Raw genomic sequence first — 20920 nt, forward strand, 5'->3', positions numbered from 1 at the left:
CGGTGTCCCGGACGACATAACGAGAGAAAGGGGACCCGCTTTCCTGTCCAAGCTGTGGACCGCCCTAGCACGTTTAATGGGGACCACTCACCACAGCACCACCACCTGCAACCCTGCAGCCAACAAAATGGTGGAAAGGTTCCACAGGTCTCTGAAAGTGTCCCTCATGGCCCATTGCTCCTCTGAAAACTGGAAGTACCAGCTACCCTGGGTCCTCCTTGGGTTGAGGACCGCCCCCAGAGCCAACGGCGACCCCTCCTCAGCAGAAAAAGTCTACGGGGAGACTCTGGTAGTCCCAGGGGAACTCGTCGCAGAGAACAGGGACGACATAGGAATGCAGAGGCTCTGAGACAGAGTTGGAAAGTTCGTCCCTTGCCAAAAGACATTCACTGACAGGATGTCCCCCTTCATGCCCCCCGGGCTGTCCTCCTCCACCCACATCTTTGTCAGGGACGACGCTGTACGCCCACCCTTGACTAGGCCCTACAAGGGACCTTTCCTTGTCCTAGAAAGGAACAAGAAGGCATTCCGAATATCCATCCATGGGCGGGAAGACTGGGTGTCAATAGATGTCTCAAACCCACATTCCTGGAGGGGGGGCAACAGAGGTGGACCCCAAGATCTCCTGCAGGATACGGCAGCCCCTCAAACACCCCGGTCTCAGGAAGAAGGTCAGGGCATCCCCGGAAAACCCAGAAACCTGATGGAAATGCACCCCAACAAACCACTGCAGAGGACATCGGGGAAGTCGACCACCCTCTCCAGTTGACATCAAGAAATAGAGGCCCCCTTCGTCGCCCCAAGAGATACCTGGTTTAATTAGACGTTACCTCCATGTTGGGGGGGAGTATTGTAAAGTCCCTGCTCAATGCGTTCTCTGTGGAGAACATCCCGTTTTCTGCGGTGCCTTTCCACGACCTAAGGTTGAGCGGAATATATATTTATCATCACAATTGTAAACTGTGCATATGTTGCCTTTCTAAGCAATCATGTATTATGTACAAGTAACAAGCTATTTATTTCATATGTCAGACATTATCACTATGTTCTCTGTATGAAACTGTCCTGTTTTTAAAGAACTAGTTTGACCTCAGGTCACCTGTAAATCTTTGTACCAGCGGTCTCTGCGAACTGCGCAGATGTCCGCATCCAGCTTTATAAGCAGCTAATTTTCATCAATAAATCAGCAGTACTTGTCTCCCTGCTTGTTATTTCGCACCTCTCTCACAACGTTGGCCATTTGGGGCCATGTTTGTTTTGTGTAAAAAATAAAAATCAAGATTCAGTTTGCTATTTTCACTTGATTTCATCGTAATACGATCTTTACGTATTTTATCGTTTATCAGTGTAAAAACAGCAGTAATATGTTCCTTCATACCCAGTAGTTTTAATTACAGTTCTTTCTCACCAGTTTTAATTATGGTCGAGTTTCATCCATGTTGCCGATGCACAATAATTTATAGTCGTTGGTAGTTTGAACATTGTTTTCTCAGCTTCAGCTACAACTTGCGGCTTAAATTTAATAGTGTATTTCCTTGCCGATCTTTTATCCATACCGAATAAGGGTATAATGTAAAAGTATATCAGTCCTATTCTACTTAATGTCATTTGTAACATAACTACGGTAATTGTTTACTACCATACGATGGTTGAAATACAAGCAAAAGGGCTGTTGCTATCGATTCGGTTATAGGCACAACAACAGTTTCTCGCTCAGTTATTTATGGCTGTATGCATTTACGCGAGAGTATAATGTTACTAACAATACTTTTATCATTCTCTTTTACTTTTTTAACTAGAAGATGGGATAAAGAGATGGAGGAAAAGAAGTTGGTCTATTGCAATTTGGTCTCTCTTGCTGCCTGATTGTGTGCTGCTGCCTGCTCCCGTGTGAAATTTAAAAATATTTTTAAATATTGTCGTATTGGTATTAATTGCTTACCCATCACAAATTGAATTATCGTAACTCGAGCACTACCTGGGTACCTGAGTATTTTAATAGTTATAACAGAAAGTGCAGTTAGTCATGAAAATACATACAATAATTAGTGAATATTTCTCAGTGGAAAATACTGTGAATGGGTGAATTCTCCACGAATAATATGTATATATGTTCCACAGAGAAATCCAAGAATAGGTGAGTCCACGAATCGTGAGAACGTGAATACGGAGGGTTTACTGCAAATAATTTTTTATCAAAAAATGTATTTAGTCATGAAAATAACATCAAAATACATTAATTAGTGAATGTTTCTTGACGAAAAAGTTCGCAAATTGCCGAATTTTTAGTGAATAATTCATAGATATGTTCCACAGAAAATCCTGCGAATCGTGAGAACACGAATACTGGGGGTTTACCATATACAAGGGTTACTGTATATACTCGTAGGTTTGGGTTACATCATTTCCGACTTACAGCGTTTGCCTCACGGTGCTATTAACCCCGATTTTTTGGCGCCATAAGTAGTTTTACGGCACTGTTACCCACTTTACGGCGCCGTTAGCCACTTTACAGTGCTCATGGCAGCATTAAAGGCTCTGTAAGTGCTATTTCTTCCATTTGAATCATGGTGATTCTGGTTACAACGATTTTCGGCTTACAGCGGAACCCCTGCCGTAAATCACGGACTGCCTGTATATACAGTAAGAATTTATGCAAACAGTATGTTTGTTCAGATTTGATGGGTCAAGGATCACCCTTTGTTTGGAGGAATGCTTCTTGGGGAGACTGAAGACTGGTGGCAAATAAAGCCATTTTTTTTCTTTGGTCCCCTTTTAAAAGGGGGTCTGGTTTGGAAAAAAACTACTTTAGAGGAGGGATGAGGGTGAGACCATCTCTCCCCTAGCCCATTGTGAATTATCTGTATGTCCCCCCCCAATGAGGACTTTGCTGCATGTTATGCTGTGAAGACAACCTAACCATTACAAATCCTATGGGGCTCCACCTCTTCTCTTGTAGTACTCAGTTCAGGGTTGATTTTCTTTCCCAGTGAGTCTTGTTGCTTTGAAAGGGGTGCTGATGCTATTGTTGTCCTTTCTTCTTTTTTCGGAGGGGTCCTTTAGTAGGTACTGTAAGCTTGTATGGCTCTGATTCACACCAAGCTTTCCCATTTTTTCAAGAACAGCATATATTGTGCAATTCTGTTGTCAGGCTCATTCACTGAGTTGTGCGACAACAGACTCTTCCAAAAGGGTCCCAGCTGGTATGGGAAGAAAGTAATAGGGAGGCACATACTGGAGCGAAATGTTGGAGCCCACCAACGCTTCCTTTCAAGCCTTAATGCTACACTCCAGAAAGTCGTAGAGTGCTCCCAATATGGTCCACATAATTGTTTTGGCTACTGCAGTGAACTGTTCTGGAAGGCACTGGAAGCTCTTTAATTAGGTGGAGCCCAGCATAAAATTCCACCATGGCTGTCCTGAGTTTTTTCTCACAGGGATCCCAAATTGCTGGGTAGCCATGTCCAATAGGAGCTTTTTCCTCTGATAAGGGAGGAAAAATATTGCTCATTCCTTGTAGCACTATCATATACTGGGATGGTGGAGACAAATGGTTTTATTTCTGCCATAAACTCTTGTTGCCCAATCATCATGAAATTCTGAAATTCCGTCTTCACATGATTGATTGTTTCAGAAGTGAAGAGACAGAAAGCTTATGCCTCCCAGAGGTTGTTAGTTCTGTAAAATTATTGTTGTTATATATTTTCCATTTACCTGGAGAAAAGTTGCTTCTGTGGCTTTCATTAATATGGTTCTTTGTATTTAGCTTTCATTACAACATTTTTAAGCGGGATAACTGTCTCCTTCAATGGTTTCTGAATTCCTATTGCATTCATTATTGGAAAAGGCCACTCTTTCCCAAAATTCTGTATGCTCAGCTTCAGACAGTTTTCCTGTCATTAATGAGATATCTTCCATCTGGTGAAAGGATGCACATCGAAGTGTCTCTTCAAGGGTTATCATTATCATTTTAAGGGCATGCCCGTACTACATTCAGATTTGAGGTTTTATTGTCTGACCTGCCCTGGGAGTGAGTAGGCTGTTTCTTATCATCCATTCTGATTTCAACAGAGGATCAAGACAACTGATTCAACTTCTTTTTGGGCTTAGGTTTTTATTACCTTGTTCCCATGACCTAAGATTTTTGGGGAGAATCCTATCTCTGGACGGGCAGACTGTGCAGCCTCTCAATCCTCTAGTTTAAGGGATGAGAAATTTTTGCACATCACACCCGATTCCATATCCAGGAAATCTGAATTCCTTTTGGAAATCATGGAGAGCATCTCTATGCTGATGCTCAGTAGCAAGTGAATCCTTAAAGTAGTTACATTCTCTTGGGGTCATCCTTGATACAGTTCATGATCTCCTTCTGGAATTCTGAAAGTACTTCAACTGGAATTTTCCCATCAGGGAAGCCTGCATGAACCGATGAGCCAAGGTAGTCATATCACCACTGCCTGGCAGTGTAGATATAGAAAGTACAGCAAGCTGAATTTCCTATTATGGAAGCCCGCATGAAAGGATTGATCCAAGGCAGTCGTATCACCACGGCCTGACAGTATAGAAAGTACAGCAAGTGGAATTTCCTATCAGGGAAGCCTGCATGAACTGATGAGCCAAGGCAGTTGTATCACCACTGCCTGGCAGTATAGAAAGTACAGCAAGCTGAATTTCCTATTAGGAAAGCCTGCATGAACTGATGAGCCAAGGCAGTTGTATCATCACTGCCTGGCAGTCTAGAAGTCCAGGATATCCAGATCACTACCCCCTACAGACACTTCAGATACAGACACTTCAGATACAGACACTTCAGATGGGGTTGGGTGGACCCTATCAGGGTCCTTCAATACATGACTGCTGCATGGAAAAGGCAAGATTCTCATTTGAAGTATCTGTCCCATGTAAAGCAGAAGACTGTTCCCTAGATCTTCCGAATTGAGAAGGGAAATTTCAGTGGCTGTATCACCTTCATGTCAGGTATCAGTGATCTCTCTCCCAAGGAGAAACTCTTTGTCTCCACCAGATGAGTTGAAATGGGAGTTCCTAGAATCCACCGCTTTCGAAGTACGTATTGGCCAATGTGGATTCTGCTCAGAGAGGAAATGGAAACGCTGCGATAGTTTTGCCGGGACATGTACAGTAGTCTCCTTCTTTTGTATTCATATTGAAATCCATAACTCATGGAGGCAGCTGAAAATTGAGCTCTTTCATCAATTACACTTGCTACCAAAAGCATGTGGCATATTTCACACAAGTCCAGCCAGCAACCAAATTCCCCTTTATTCCTTCAGGTGCTAGCTCATGAGCCATTTCCACAGGCAAAAAGCAGACTGAGCAATTCGCTGTGGCACAGGTAATGTGTAGGTTCTACGTAATAGAAGCCCAGTTTTGATAAAAGGAGCAAGTGTTTAATAAAAGCTACCTAGTGTTAGCTACCTATATCATTGTATATAGGCTGCAAACACTTCAAATTAAACCAGCCCTACTTGGCCACAAGTACATGTCCATAGTATGATGCAAGGAAACATGATCAATGGGTCATATAAGTAAAAAAGTAGTAATGTATTAAAATATTAATTCACAATTACTAGAGTAATGTTGCCTTAAAGGATTTACTCACAAATGCTTCTCAACTCAATTAAGACAAACCTAAATGGATATCCATTTTATGTATTTCACACATTTCATAACCTATGATTACCCGGTCTATTCCCAAGCACCAGGTAAAGGTTATGTAGCCTATAGGCTATGTTAGTTGGCACACAAATAAAATAAAAATATTTTGGAATTATCATAGCAAATTACATATAAAATCAGTATCTTGAAGATTTTAACATGTTTGGCAGAGCTCACCATTACAAAAAAGTTCTTTTTTATTTCCTTAGGAAAAATACAAACATAATGACAAACTCTCAACACTGGTGACATCACTACTGGCAGAGTACAGAAATACCCATTGGAAGTAGATCCGCATGAATGTATTCCTTTAGCACTGGAAAGAACCCCAATATTAAGGATAACAGGAAATATCGATAACACAAAACATTTAGTTTGATTATAAAATACTACAAAGGAAATACTAGTCTTTGGTAAATACCAAGGCTTGTAAGTGAAGCACAATTGGGAACTATGAGCGTTTGTGTTTCATAAACAAGAAGTTAGGCTAAGCCGATTTACCCTTTCAGTAACTTAAAATTATCTATGAATGTTAAAAATGGCATTGTATAATAAAGCTAATTCTCACTATGTTAAACAAGAAAAAATAGCATGGCAAATACAGCTTAGCCTAGCGATCTACTCCTAACTTCTTGCCTTGTAAGAGGTTTGCTGGCTTGCAATTTAAACAGATAAGCCTGCCCATTAAAATTTTAGGGAACAAAACTGTTCTCTGGGGCAGTCCCTGGGTTACAGCGGCTCAGATTTACGGCGCTCTGAACTTACAGTGGTTTTTCAAATACATTTATTTATCAAAAACTCAGTTCTGGGTTATGGCTGATGTTCTGGATTACGGCACCATAAGCGCCGTAACTAGGATTCTGAGCGGTGTAGCTGTAGGCACCATAACAAGGTAAGAAAACTGGTTGAGAGAGCTGTAGCTGCTATACAAGCAGTCCCCAGGTTATGGCGGCTCCGATTTACAGCTTTCCGAACTTACGTGGCTTTTTATAATATATTCGTCAAAAGATCTGTTCCAGCTTATGGCTGATGTTCTGGATTACAGTGCCATAACTAGGATTATGGCGCCGTAACTGCCGTAACTAGCACTCTGAGTGGCGTAGCTGTAGGTGCTATAACGAGGTGAGAAAACCAGTTGAGGGAACTGTAGCCACTGGGAGGGTTCACCATACGTACAGGCAGTCCCCGGGTTATGGCGTCTCCAATATATGGCATTCCAAACTTATGGTGCTTTTTCAAATATACTATTTATCAAAAGATTGGTTCAGGGTTATGGCTGTTACATATAACAGATTACGTGCCATCACTAGGATTACGGCACCGTAAGCGCTGTAACTAGTATTCTGAGCGGCGTAGCTGTAGGCGCTATAACAAGGTGAGAAAACAGGTTTAGGGAGGTGTCGCCACCAGGAGTCTCTCCGAAAAGGAGGGGTGAAAACCAGTTTATTACCAGGGCAAAGCATAAAACCTTGTTTCTTTCCCTGCGCATAAGTCTCTCTCTCTCTCTCTCTCTCTCTCTCTCTCTCTCTCTCTCTCTCTCTCTCTCTCTCTCTCTCTCTCATTTTTTTATGAATTTTATTATGATGTTCTGAGCTATAGTAAACCCCCATATTGCAGAGATGCGTTCCAGCCCCCAACAAATAGTTAAAATTCACAAATACTGCTACCCCCTCTAAAAACACTTATAACTGCTTATCTTGAAAGTTCAAATACCAAATGTATACTTAAAGCATCATCTCACATCAAATAGACCTTAAATTATTATCCTATTATGGTATTAATCTTTGAAATTATATTATTAATATCATTTCAAAGTCATCTTAAACATTACTACCTTAAAAATATATACATACATATTTCCAAGCCTTCCAGCCAAAGCAGAGAGAAAGAGAGTTACCACTTCAGCTTATATTCAACAAGAATGGCCAAGGCAAAATAAAGAGAGAGAGAGAGAGAGAGAGTTTATCTCTTTAATCTGTCTGACAACAAAAAAGATGTAATACCTTTACTATACATTTTTAAACACTATGAACACACACACACCAACAGTATTTTTTCCTGAGAGAGAGAGAGAGAGAGAGAGAGAATAACCCCTTACATATCAGAATATTGAAGTCCATGAGCTTCTGAGGGCAACACTCCTTCCCCTCTGGCCAATATGTCAAACTGTCAAGTAAATTGACATTTACCCTCCCCTCCCCTCCTTTCTCAAGTCGAGAATAAAAAGACTGGGAATCACTATTTCTTTGTTTAAAATGTTAAAAAATTTACTACGCAAATGCATGGAAAATATATTATTATATTTAATCTTATTAATCTTAATATTTGAAAATTAGTACTTAGTAGGTAAATCATTTATTTATCATACAAAAGAAACATACGTACATATTACATCGGAAAAATTCTCTCATCTAAATAAGAGAGAGATAGAGAGAATTATTTTTATTTATATTTAATGTTATTATTTAATCTTATTAAACTTAATATTAACATTTGAAAATTTGAATGTACCGTAAATCATTATTTTATCATAACATGTACCCTCTAAAAATGCTTATACAGGTACTGTCATCCTGAAACACTTACTGGTAAATATCATTTTAATATAATTTCAGTGTACTTTAACATAATTTTAATATTTCAGTAGTATCAATTCTGAGCATCTATCTTTACTTTAATGAGGTCGGATCCAACCTGAATGGATGGGAGAAAACCAGTTTCTCTCTCTTTGAGTTACGTATTATTTAATCTTAGAGTAATATTATTATTATTATTATTATTATTATTATTATTATTATTTGAAAATTAGTGAATAATTTTTTTAACATAAAAAATTGTATTTAGTCATGAAAATAAAATCAAAATACACTGATTAATGAATATATCCCAACGAAAAAGTCTGCAAATTACCGAATTTATCGCAAATAATTTATAGATACATTCCACAGAAAATCCCATGAATCGGTAAGTCCGGAAATCGTGAGAACATCAATACAGGGGGTTTACTGTATGCCGTTTTCCTACTTACAGCACGCCACAGGAACAGAACCCCCGCCATAACCCAGGAATTGCCTGTATATCTATTGTATTAATTTCCTTGGCTGCCTTTCTGCCTTTGTTTGTATGTACAGAGGCTTCTGGGAATTCCGGAGGCTTCTGGGAACTCCAAAGGCTTTAGGATATTCCAAAGGCTTCTGGGAATTCCGAAGGCTTTAGGATATTCCAAAGGCTTCTGGGAATTCCGGACGCTTCTGAGGTTTCAGAAGGCTTCAAGACAATCTCCAGGCTCTTCAAAGCCTTTTGTCTTCGATTTCTTCTTCATAAAACTCTGTTCTTTAGTATTGTGCAAGGACAGGGGAAGCCCATATTCTTGGAGGTGAATTCAAAAGGCTTCTGGGAACTCTGAAGGCCCCTGGTCCTTCCTGGAGAGGAAAGGCTTTGAATTTCTTTGGGGTAAGCCCACATTCTTGAAGGGAAGCAGATCCAACAGGAATCTGTTCAGGAGCTGAAGATGGCTTCACAGGATCCTGGAGTCTCTAAGAATTTAAGAAGACGTTATAATCCAATGGGCATTCCTCCAGGGATGCTTCAGGAGCTGAAGACTGCTTCAAAGGATCCTGGAGATGTGAAGATGTCTTCAAGAATATGTTTTTTTTTTTTAATCCAGCAGGTGTTTCTCCAGGAGGTGGAACAATTCTGTGCGGAATGTTTCCGAAGATAGATTCTGGATTTCTCCAGAGGCGTGTCACAGTGCATTCACGTTCTCACTTGACATCCGTCTTGATTCCTCCTGCCTTTTTTCCCAAAAAGAAAAAGCATTTATTTGAAAAACCGATGTCATTTTTTGGGACGAAGGGCCTGTGACATCATCTGACATGTTGCACAATATTGATCTTGTTTAGTTTAATTAATTCTAAGTATGATTAATACACAACAGTACACGAGAGAATATTTTATCACTGTTGATTCCATTGATAATTTGCATTAGAAAATGCATATTTAAACACTTAGGTACTGTACTTAAATCTACTTCAGAATTCCTTAAAATGTTTCCTTAGGTACTGTAATGAATCTACTCTGTGAATTTGATGTTCTGTCTTAAATCTACTTTGTGAATTCTAATGTTTTAGGTACTGTACTTTCTAAATCTACTTGTGAATTCCTGATGTTTCTACATACTGTAAAAAGAAAACAGAACAGCTTGAATACTGTATGAGAGAAAATACAGCTCTGAATATAGGGGGAACTTGATTAGTTTTCACAATGCAGCTGTGTTTCATTTATTTTTATGGTAATATATCAAGATGACTTTGAAATATTAAAGTGTTTTAGGATGATAGTTTAATGTATATTTGGTGTTTAAACTATTAAAACAGGCAATTACAAGCATTTAAGTTTAATATATTTGGTTTTTGAACTGTTACAGTAGGCAGTTATAAGCATTTCTAGAAGAGGGTACCAACTTATCGCTGGTGGTTGTGGCCCATAACCCCCACGAATACCAGGGGTCGATTGTATATTATTGCTAATAGAATGTTACCCCCTGAGTTGGTCCCTTGCTTAGTTGCCACAACCATACTTGTAATAAAGCCCATTTCGTGCTTGAATAGATACAAGTGCTCCTGGTGATGGTTCAAGAAAGGAGGTGACACTTTGTCAGTAGTTCACCTCATGGGGTTGCTCAGTGTCATAACAGACTCCCTGTTGAGATGGATGGCAGCCTCGACTGAAAGGATGTTAGACAAATCCTCCCGTCAAATTGCTTCCACATCCAGAAGTGGACCTGTTTGCCACACGCATAAACTATCAGCTTTCAGTGTTATGTGTCTTCAGACCTGGACAGTTAGACAGTTGCAAGAGATGCATTTCTACAAGACTTGAAAGAACATATGGAAGACACCTACCTCTTTCCTCCTTTGTTCCAGATTTCAATGGATTAGAACTAACTGCTATCTTCAATGGAACTGCCTACCTAATGGCCCCAATTTGGCAAAAGAGTCACTCACTGGATCCTAATGCTTCAACAACAGGCAAGAAAATCAATCCTAACGTTGTCCTCTGTTCTATCCCAGACAGGAAGAGGAAAATTTGTGTACATGTCCTCTTTTCTGAGCTATTTCTTATACATGGATTTTTAAAATCTAGTCTGCGGTGAAGATTATGCACCTAACATTGTTAGGTACCTGGTGCAAAACTTCAGACTTTTTATCTATCCAGCACTACCAGTCTGTATGGAAAGTGAGGTTGGATTACTGCCACACTGAGAGCCAGTTGAACCTTGGTTAAAACAGTTTTTACATTTTCAGAGTTACATGTTTGAGGACAAGTGCCTTGTTACTACAGTTGTATCCTACAAGGCTTTGTTATCGAAGCCTGTGCTTTATGGGTGTGGCATTGATCAAAATACTATAAAAGTTTTGAATTCCCTTGTTTGGTCCTTTGCATTGCAAAGACTGGTTTATGCAAGGCTTCTCATTGCTTGATCCCCTGTATAAGGTTCCCTGGCCCCTGTCATCTGAGTTCAGTAGTCATAATCAACTACAGTATAACTCAGCACTCCAAAGATGGTCTCCTGGCTTGTCATTTCTGGCCATGTCATCTGGTCATTTCTTCTTTGAAGAAGAAATCTCCTTTCTTCAGTGGGAATGCAGAATTACAGATAAGACATTATGCACATTCTGAGCACTCCCAATATAGCTAGATATTACGGTAAGTGTCCTAGATGGCCCTTTTTTCTTACACCCTATCACCAACAGGCCACTTTCTCTGCATGAGCTGAGAATTGTCTTGGTAACAAAATTAGAAAGCAGAACTCCACCCCCTTCCTGGTACACATGGCATCCAGGGGTGGTTGCATCCCTGGCTTTTGTTGGAGGCATTTCTTTTGAAGAAGCCTCCAACTTTGTAAGGCAGTCGCCAGATGTAGTGCTCCTTGAACACTGCTGTTATGTTATCTAACAAATTTGACTACACTGTGTTGGTAGGTGCTATGGTAAGTCCCAGCCTCATAGGTGCCTTAGTAGAAAGCAAAGGGTCCCTCTTGATGCCATGGTGATTCTTGAGATATTACCATAATCCTATACCCCAACCCTGCATAATTAGGTGAGTCACTTTACAACCATATCAGTTAACACATATATAGCTTCTTGTTTTATCTATCCTTTGTCCTTAAACCCTTTTGGAGATCCTGAATAAAAGAGGGTAGGTAATAACTTGAGTAACCTTACCTTGGACCCTGTTTTCGTCTGGGTCATTGGGATCTATTATCAGGAGCTAGGCCATTTCATCACCTGTCAATTTCTTTTATATACTCCTTTGAGGATGAACAGCAGCTATGCTATCAAAAAGCAGGTTTCGATGAAGAAGAATCCTGTTTTTGGTAGCCACTGTGAGTCGTCAGTCCCACATGAAAAGGCATGGGAATTGGTGGTGAGTTTTTCTTTCACGGACCTGGCAAGTAATGATATTTTGGCTGACTCGTGCATTTTTTTCACATCTGGGTGAAAAGGATGAAGGGAAAACTGGGTAATCACTGAATGCAAGAGAAAGAGTCCTCTTGCCTTGAGCCCTTTTATACTTGATCACTGTGTCAAATAAAGGCATTATTCTGGCCAAGACCAACTACGAAAGAATTCTTTGATATTTGCTGGTCTGTTTATGGAGCCTTGGTGAGACCATAAAAGTAACTCCTTTGAGGACTTACAGTGGCTACAGAAACTAGATTTTTCCTGTGTCAAAACCTGTTGTGTTATACAGTTATGAGCTGCTTTGATATCATCTTGCTTTTCCTGCAGTCTATGTATGGAAATTGTTATACAATTATAAATTCTCAAAAGCAGTGCCTATATGTGTGCAATTCTAACATGAAAAATTAGGGAGAATAAGGATGCACCACCCTAAAGATTCAAGGAGGTGCAATTGGAACAGTCACAAAAAGAGGATCTTGTAATCCTGTGAAGTGATATAGCTAGGGACAGATGGTGGTAACAAAGAGAATGAAGGTTAAGGTAAGTTGTCTGATAAAATTGATAGTACCAAGCAGGCATATTATTCACTAACACCAAAAGTGCATTAGAAAATTTCCTGCAATAAATAAACTCAAGGCTGAAAGCTGGCAACCAATATTTTAGTATTATGGTGACATCGTTATTATAGAAAATAGCATATATTTTCTAGCGATTATGGTTGTTTAACAATTATTTCTCTATGACAATTGTTTTTTATATCATAATATAAACAATTAGGGGAGGTTTTGGGCAATGGGCAAACACTGTAGGGCACATTATTTAAACTCATTGTACTGCTTTTGATATATGTAATTGACTCAGGACATCAGGAACAAAAGCAGTTGCAAGACTTCAGTAGGTTAATGAACCAATTGTCCATGGTTTCAGTATACTGTAATCATAAATTGTAATTCAAAGAGTATTTTTTTTTTTTTAGTACTTTCTGGCAAGCAGCCGATTCCTGAAGAAGTTCTTCCAGTGGATAACATGTAAGAGGGCTCCCAAAAACAAATACAAGCATGTGCTTCAAGAGATGGAAGAAGATTGTAGTTGGCCTCCGATAGGGACAGTCTTATATGGATCTCATGAGACATGAGTTACAAATTTTTATGTGGTTTTACAGGTAACTACTCTGCTTGAATATAAAGGTTTAGTGTATATCTCTCTGTTATGTAACTTAGTCATTTATGCGGTTTTCACAAGATCAGTAGATTTATTGTTACTGTACAAGGTACTTTGGGCCAGTTGTGGAATCCATAGTTTTCCTTTTTTCAAGTAAAAGAGTATATTCTCTAGCTTTTGTATCAAAGAATGGCAAGTGCAAATTAGGCTTTTCTATTTTTAATCAGCAGTTATATATAATGTACTCTGATATTATTGTTTTTCTCAGTTAATTTTTCATAATTTTATAGAATAGAACTATGTAAGTATTTGTGCTTGGACGGGCAAGTAGCTGTTATTTTTAAGTTCTTTATTCTAAAGATTTTACCATTTAGGTATATCATATACCATATATGTTTACTTTTCCAAAGAGTATCATCTGGTCGAATGATTATTAGTCCAATGTACATAGAAATACTTGATAAGTAATTTACTTTTAACAGAGAGATATTGTACATGGCAACCCAGGCAGATGCTTTTTAACATTATGTAAAAAACTTATAGTTGGTTGTGAAATCTGTGAAAATTTAATCACGTAGCAGTCATTGTATAAGATTGGTTATGGTCTAACCATAATTTTTGTTAACCAAGAATTTGGTTCTTTACCCTTAAAACAGAAGATAATAGAAGTAATACCAGTAATTTGGCATATCAATATTTTATTAATTTATAAATGCCAATCTATATTATTTATATAGCATCAAATTGGGGTGTATTGGAGTTATTGTGAATGCTAAGTCTATATTTCCTCAAGTCAATATTTGTCAACTGCACAATAATCACCCAAGTGTCTTCATCATTTTAGGAATTTTATTGTGGTATAAGAATGATACTTAGATTGCGTCATGTATTTTTGTAAACTATATATCTATGGCTGTAAAGTAATAATATTTTTTGGTATGGCCTTAAAACTTCTGCAAGAGAGGTGCCTTAATTCTTGATGTCAGTTAATATTATTAATAATGAAACTAGTATTTCTAAGGTTATGTACTATCACATTTATAAAGTTGTAGCATATTTGTAAATTGCACAATGATCTATTCTATTAAGGAGGGTTAGGGGATTGATTTACTGGATGTACCCAGTTTCAAGTCACATTTAATGTTACAGGAAGCAATAGCAGTTTGCATAGCAAATGATTATTGTACTTGATGGTTTATAAGTTACAAAGGTAGGATTATATTTTTCAATGTTTATAGCCAGTGCAGGCTAATATACATTATAGTACTGTATGTAATGTAAAATAGTGGGTTTTAATGTTCTAAATTATGGAATCATGTACTGCAATTGAAAGGAAATGTTTTTATGAGTTATTTCATGAGCTACTGGTAATGCTGTATCAATTTTGTTCTTGTGTTTTATATGATTTTTACTAAAAAATTTTCTAATGTAATTTCCATGTTCTTTTTAAATTATATGACCCAGGACATTGAAAATAACTATACAGTACACTTTACTGTATAAAATCATTAGCTAATTAAGAAAACAGAAATGTAATGGGTATGCCACTAAAGATAAAAATATTAAAACTTTACCACTGCTAAGTTTTAGCAGTGCATAGACAAGGAATAAGGAAAAAAGCTCATGCGGTGTCCATTAAACAGATAGCTTGGGACCAGCTAGTAGGGTTTAAAGGAATTTTTTTGGGGAAGGCTGACCTTCCCAGCTGCATAGAAGATGTTAGAGACTGATTGACATTAATTTTCGTGGTACTCAAGTACTTAGTCAGGGAAAAGGTGAATTAGTCTCGTATTATGTGTTGTCTGACACTACCCTTACTACTGTGTAAGTTCATGTAAATGTAGAAACAATAAGGGACCTTTGTTTGAATTCAGTTGCTCTGTGGCTATGTAATTCATGATGTGGATAAGTCTATCATGCCAAGTCTTTCCTCCTCCTGTGTTTATCACAGGTATAACTCACTGTACAAAAAAAAAAAAAAGCCACAAGGGTGTCAAGGTTCCATAAAAGCTGATATCCTGGTCTTATCTCTAGCTACGTGTTTTTGGTCTTGCCAGCATGAAACTAATAATTTCTCAAACTCTACCTAGCTCTCCTCTTTCATAGTAACAAGTTACTGTTAAATTATTGTGTGTTCAGTATTCAGTTTTTCATCATCTAAACTGGTGACTTCAAAGCTTCTGCTCTTTCTATTTTGCTACCCTTCTGTCTGTAGTTAATCTTGCATCCTGCTTCTAGGCCGAAGAGTACTGTTTTCCTTAAATATTAAATCATCCAGTCTGAGATTGTACTTCTACGGTTTCTGTACCTATCCTTCTGATTAAAAAGTTCACTTGTTCAATCTCTTTTCAAGGTGTGTAAAGGTAGCTGCTTAAACATTTCCCTCCATATCTTCACAAGTATTTGGATTAACTTGACAGACATTGGCACAGCTTTGCATTTTCTAAAAACCCTAGGTTTCGATTTTAATAGCGTAACATTAAGAAAGTTATGCATTTGCTATCTTTTGAATTTTCCAAGTTGAAGGTGTAGATCTCTTCAAGACTTATAGAAAATGTTTGACATTTAGCTTTTGTTATGATCAGGGTTTTCAGAAGTGTGATACAAGTCTTTGCTGGTTGCTCACACTTCTGTGTCATACTTCATCAATACCAATTTATCTTGATGATTGAGCTTCTGCACACTTCCTCAGCCCGTATACTGGCCCTGGCTTGTGCTCCTCTCAAAATGTGATGTTCTTCAATTTACCTCATATCTAAATATTTTTCTACCAGTGATTCAACTCCAACCTTGTACTTCTTTCCCAATAACCAGTAGGTATTTCAAATGTATTTTGCATTTCTCCTTTCCTCCCTTTCAGATTTGACTTTATTAGATAGGAATGTATTTCAGAGTCCTCTGTTAACACCTTTGGTATGGAATGGTTTATTTTCTTTTTTCACCTTTTATATTAAATTTTATCATCTCATACGGCCTGTTTTTTTGTAATATCACATATTTTCTGTGTATTTTTTTTCACTTTTCTTGCTCTGAAGAATGATTTATTGTATTTTTTTAATTTTTCTTGTCAGTAACAATGATCAAAGGTAATTTATCTAGTCAATGGACCTATCCACATTTTGATGCTTTCCTTTTTGTCATAAGATTCACTTGCTTTCTTATTTACTGGTAATATTTTAGTGAGTGTGGTGAACTGAAAGACTGATCCCCTCCACATTGATTATTTGGCAACATTCTTATGTAATCTCTTCATCTTATGAAATTTTCTTTAGTTTCTCATGGTGCTTATAGTATTTCTGTTTTCAAAAGCCAAGTCATTATCATATGGCATTGTTGAATCCTTATCCCCTCATTCTTCCTCAACATTTTCTTTTGTCAGTATGAATAATGTCTGGATGAAATTCAACTGGTAAATTTTTTTTGGAGGTTATCATTGTTGAATAATATGCAGAAGCTGTTTTTGATGTTGCTTGAACTGTTGGGCAATCTGTTAAATTTGAGATATTTGGCTATGGAGTACTGAAGACAAGCAACTTATCAGGATATTTTATTTCAATAAAAATAAGTCACACAATGCCTGCATAGTCACTTAAGAGTTGGCTGTCACTGTAGCCAACATTCCTACAAGTATATTAGGTAATAACTATTCAAACTGCCTCATTTGCAACACAGTAAAAATATTTCCATAGAGCACAATTTTGTTGTAGAGTCCATTGAATTTTTAAAATTTCATCTACATAGTTGATGTTTTCTGATTGTGACCAGTTCAGTCATTTATTCTTGTTGACTCATAGTTAACCACTGAAACGTTTGAAAAACTCATGACAGTAGCAATAAGTGCCTCAAGTTGAGTGTGGTTGCAAGAATTGACACTTTGACAAAGTTAAAACTTGTCTTTCATATCAGTTAGACAGAAAGTAATATTTTAAATGAGTTCGTGGAATACATCATCTATGTTGATCTGCATATAGGTCAGGAAAGTAGAATCTTATAATAATAGACTTATAGTTGACTTTGGTGTTCAGTAACAGTTGTCAGGTATGGTGTTCAATAACAGTTGTCAGGCCTATCCTGCAGTAGGTTTTCTAACAGAAAACCCCACCAATAAACCATTTGCAATATCACTTTAGGTATTAAAGCTGCAAATCAGGAACCTGCAGTTGCACAAAGCACAAATATTACTCTAGTGATTATACTTTCTGTGATACCTTTCAGGTGTCAGTAGGAATCAAGGCACTAGGTATTGCATAGGAAAATTACATGATTGACTTGTTTAATGTGCATGCTAGACATAAATGTGCAAAATTAAGGTTTTTTTATTTGCAAATGTGTAGATACACATAAGACAGTTATTACAACACAATCATGATGTTTGCACAAAATATTCATAATAATAATGTTGGCTAAATTTAAGGAGGGATGCAAGTGGCTGTATGTCATTCACTGGTGACATAAGAAAAAAAAAGTGTTGATTATTTCAAATGTACGTACTGGTGACATGCACAGCATATTGATGATGGATGCACAAGATATACAGTAATCAAAAACAACATTGAAGCAGCAGATCAGTCACAAAAGTTGAGAATCATTTGTATGTGTGATTGTATTACCCTTGTACACAGCACATAGCAGACCCTTTCATCCTACTTACTCTCCCATCAACTATTGGCATCCACTCCAGGTTTGTCTTATGTACTGCTAAATCGGACCTGCTCATGTCCACCTCAGGTATAGGGAAGTTCCTTGCCATACATTGGGTGATTGAGATGGTGCCTGTGAGATTCTACAAAGGTGTTTTTATCTTTTTCTTTTGTTTAGCACAATAAAAACAATTCTTCCAGACTTGCATTTGAATTTTGTTAGCTTCAGTAGAAATTTGTAGTACGTATATCTATAATTAAAGATCTTATAACTTTCTAAGATTACTTATTACAAGATCTGATTGTTTAGTCAGGGTTGTGGTATTTAATATTTGTTGAGTCATTTACCAAACAGAAATTGCATGGGTGTACAATTGAATATGATTAAATGAAAAACCTGCGTTGTTATATTTTGAAAAGCAAATTTTTTATCATAAGAAATTTTTACAACCTTTATATATTTATTAATCAAACAATTGTAAAATTAAGAACCAGCAAAAGTTGTATATTACTATAATTAGAATGGTACCAGAATCTATTCCATTAATATAGTTCAGCTAAACATTATTGCAGGATACCGATGACATAGTTCCCCAGAATGTTTTGTGCCTTGTCTCTATGTCAGCAGTGAAGAGACTTATAGTCTGCATATAAGTTTTGTTTACATCACTGGATTCAGACTTTTTAGCGGGTGCCAATTCTCTGTGAAGAGTTCATTAGATTTTGGTTCATATTTTAATCATTTTTGTGTATCTCAAAAGGAACAGAAACAGTACCCATAAGGAGTGTAAAATTACCCCCAGAAACTGCAATATTTTTATTGGGTGAAAGATGTGGAGAAGTAGCCACGAGCAGTACATTTCATTGTAATTGTTGTCAGCTTGTGTTATATCAGATTATAATTAGTTATAAATAACTAGCTTTTTGTATGTATAAAAAGAATAGCAAACAAATTACCGCTACTTAAAATCAAAATAATTGTTAAGGGGAAAGATTTCAGTTTACTGAAGATAACTGCTATAGAATATGTAAAGTTAATTTCAGGCAGATTCTGCTGTTAAAAGAACAGAATTATTAAACCCAAATCTGGTGGATTTCCTAAGCTCCAGCTCTACTTTACAGTATTTGATTGCTCATACACATATTCTGATCATTTCTAAAGCTGTGAAAATACCCAAGAGAAGAAACACTAAAACTGCAATTAGGATAGATAACAGTGCCTCAAATTTTTAGAAAAAGAATCATAATTATGGTTCACCAGGATCTTTTTCCTGTTTAAGCATTTATTGATTTTAAATTGTCAGCATTTATTGGTAATTTTTAAAAATATTAAAGAAATTGAGGTAATGTTTGTAAGTAGTTTGTTGTGAGCTTTTCTCTCCACAGGAATTGAGTAAAGCAGTTAGTAATACAGTGAAATAATTGTGCTTCGGTACTTTTAGTGACATTGTCTATGAAACAATTTTTTGTATGTTAGGTAATATCAAAATGTTAATACATATTTTCAGCTGTAATATATAGTGCATTTCATTTTAGATTATTTTTTTAGAAAAGAAATATTTTACCTTATACAACTGCTTAAAATAAATCTTTTATAATGATTAAATAAACAACTTAATTGTCATGTCCTGGTTTTTATACTACAGAACCCATATTCAGTGAAGGAAAAGTTGTCAGTGAATGCCAGGGAATGAAGCAAGTTTAAATTCTAATCAATTACAGGTATTTTACTGTATTCCATTTACATTTATTTAGGCCTGAAGCATTCATGGCAGTTTCAAGGTTAAATTATATCATATTACAGAATATTTCTTTAGCATTTAGTTTTTTGTGTACCTTTCAAAAACCTAGCATCAACTCTTATTCTTTAAAAAAACCCTTCTGTCCCTCTTTCCTCATTAAATACATGGCACTAATTTAGAGACCTCCCCACAACTAGAAAACTTTTTATAACACAAAGATGGATCAGGTTATTCCTGATGTTAGCTTTTGAAGAAAGGTATACTTGAAATCCCTATTATTCACTGTAATCCAATGTATATCAATCAGAGCAATTTAACCAAAAATAGGAATGTTATTGTTTAAATTATCACCCTAGCACTATCATTAAGAGGCTAATTTTGTTTAAAATCATCAAATTTTCAATTGTAAGGTTCCTACCATGGAAAACAAGAAGCTTGTTGTTTACAGAGGAATAATCAGTTGGACTTTTTGTGATGTAATTTCACTGAGCTCATAAGTTAACCTCCGGTCTATGAGAGAGCTTATATGAGTGTGGGAATGGGAGGGATATTGCTCACCAGTGCTGATTGCCATAAGTCATCATTCTGGAGTTAATTTTAGCATGCCTCCCCATGTAGGAGCTGATGGAACTGCTGTACTGTATATTGCCCTAAACAAAAGGCAGAACTTTTGGCTCGAGTCTTTGTGAGCAAACAATGTAATGGTTCCTTGGTGTTACCTCAGTCGTGGTTGTGTTCAATGATCTTCGTATGTAGAGAAGTCAAAACTTTGCCTCTTGTGCTTGACAGTTACTGTGGCATAGACCCTAATGGTCTCTGTTCTAATCTTTTTTAAATAAACTTATTTCATTGTTGCTAAGATTACTACATCCAAAATTTAATTGGACTCATACATTTTCCTTCTATTTGGAGAAGGAAAATGTAAGAGTCCAACAAAGACAATTAGAAAAACCTTAGATAAAACAGGGGTAATTAATATCAGTCTATATTCTCAGCAACAAGAAGACAGACTGAGCCCCTTGGGTAATGCAGCAGTTTCCCTTTCTATTTGGAGAAAGGGAAACTGCTGCATTACCCATGGGGCTAAGTCTCTCTTCTTGTCGCTGAGAATATAGACTGGTATTAATTAACCCTGTTTTATCTAAGGTTTTTGAGATGCTGCTCTCTAATTGTCTTTGCAGGGTTGATGAAGATAATACCCTGCTATCTGCATTACAGTTTTGTAAAGGCCTTG

The 20920-nt window shown here is 37.1% G+C and overlaps 1 protein-coding gene across 1 annotated transcript in view; it reads left to right on the plus strand.

Annotated features, from left to right (window-relative positions):
* Nucleotides 1-16094, plus strand: part of LOC136851590 (polyamine-transporting ATPase 13A2-like) — a 227693-nt gene extending 211599 nt beyond the window's left edge. The window contains exon 29 of the mRNA XM_067125881.1: nt 13120-16094. Within this exon, the coding sequence (XP_066981982.1) occupies nt 13120-13278 (159 nt within the window). The 3' untranslated portion in view covers nt 13279-16094. The remainder of the gene's footprint in view (nt 1-13119) is intronic.
* Nucleotides 16095-20920: the final 4826 nt, after the last annotated feature.

This window comes from Macrobrachium rosenbergii, chromosome 3 (genome assembly GCF_040412425.1).
Source record: "Macrobrachium rosenbergii isolate ZJJX-2024 chromosome 3, ASM4041242v1, whole genome shotgun sequence".
Taxonomy (NCBI): Eukaryota; Metazoa; Arthropoda; class Malacostraca; order Decapoda; family Palaemonidae; genus Macrobrachium; species Macrobrachium rosenbergii.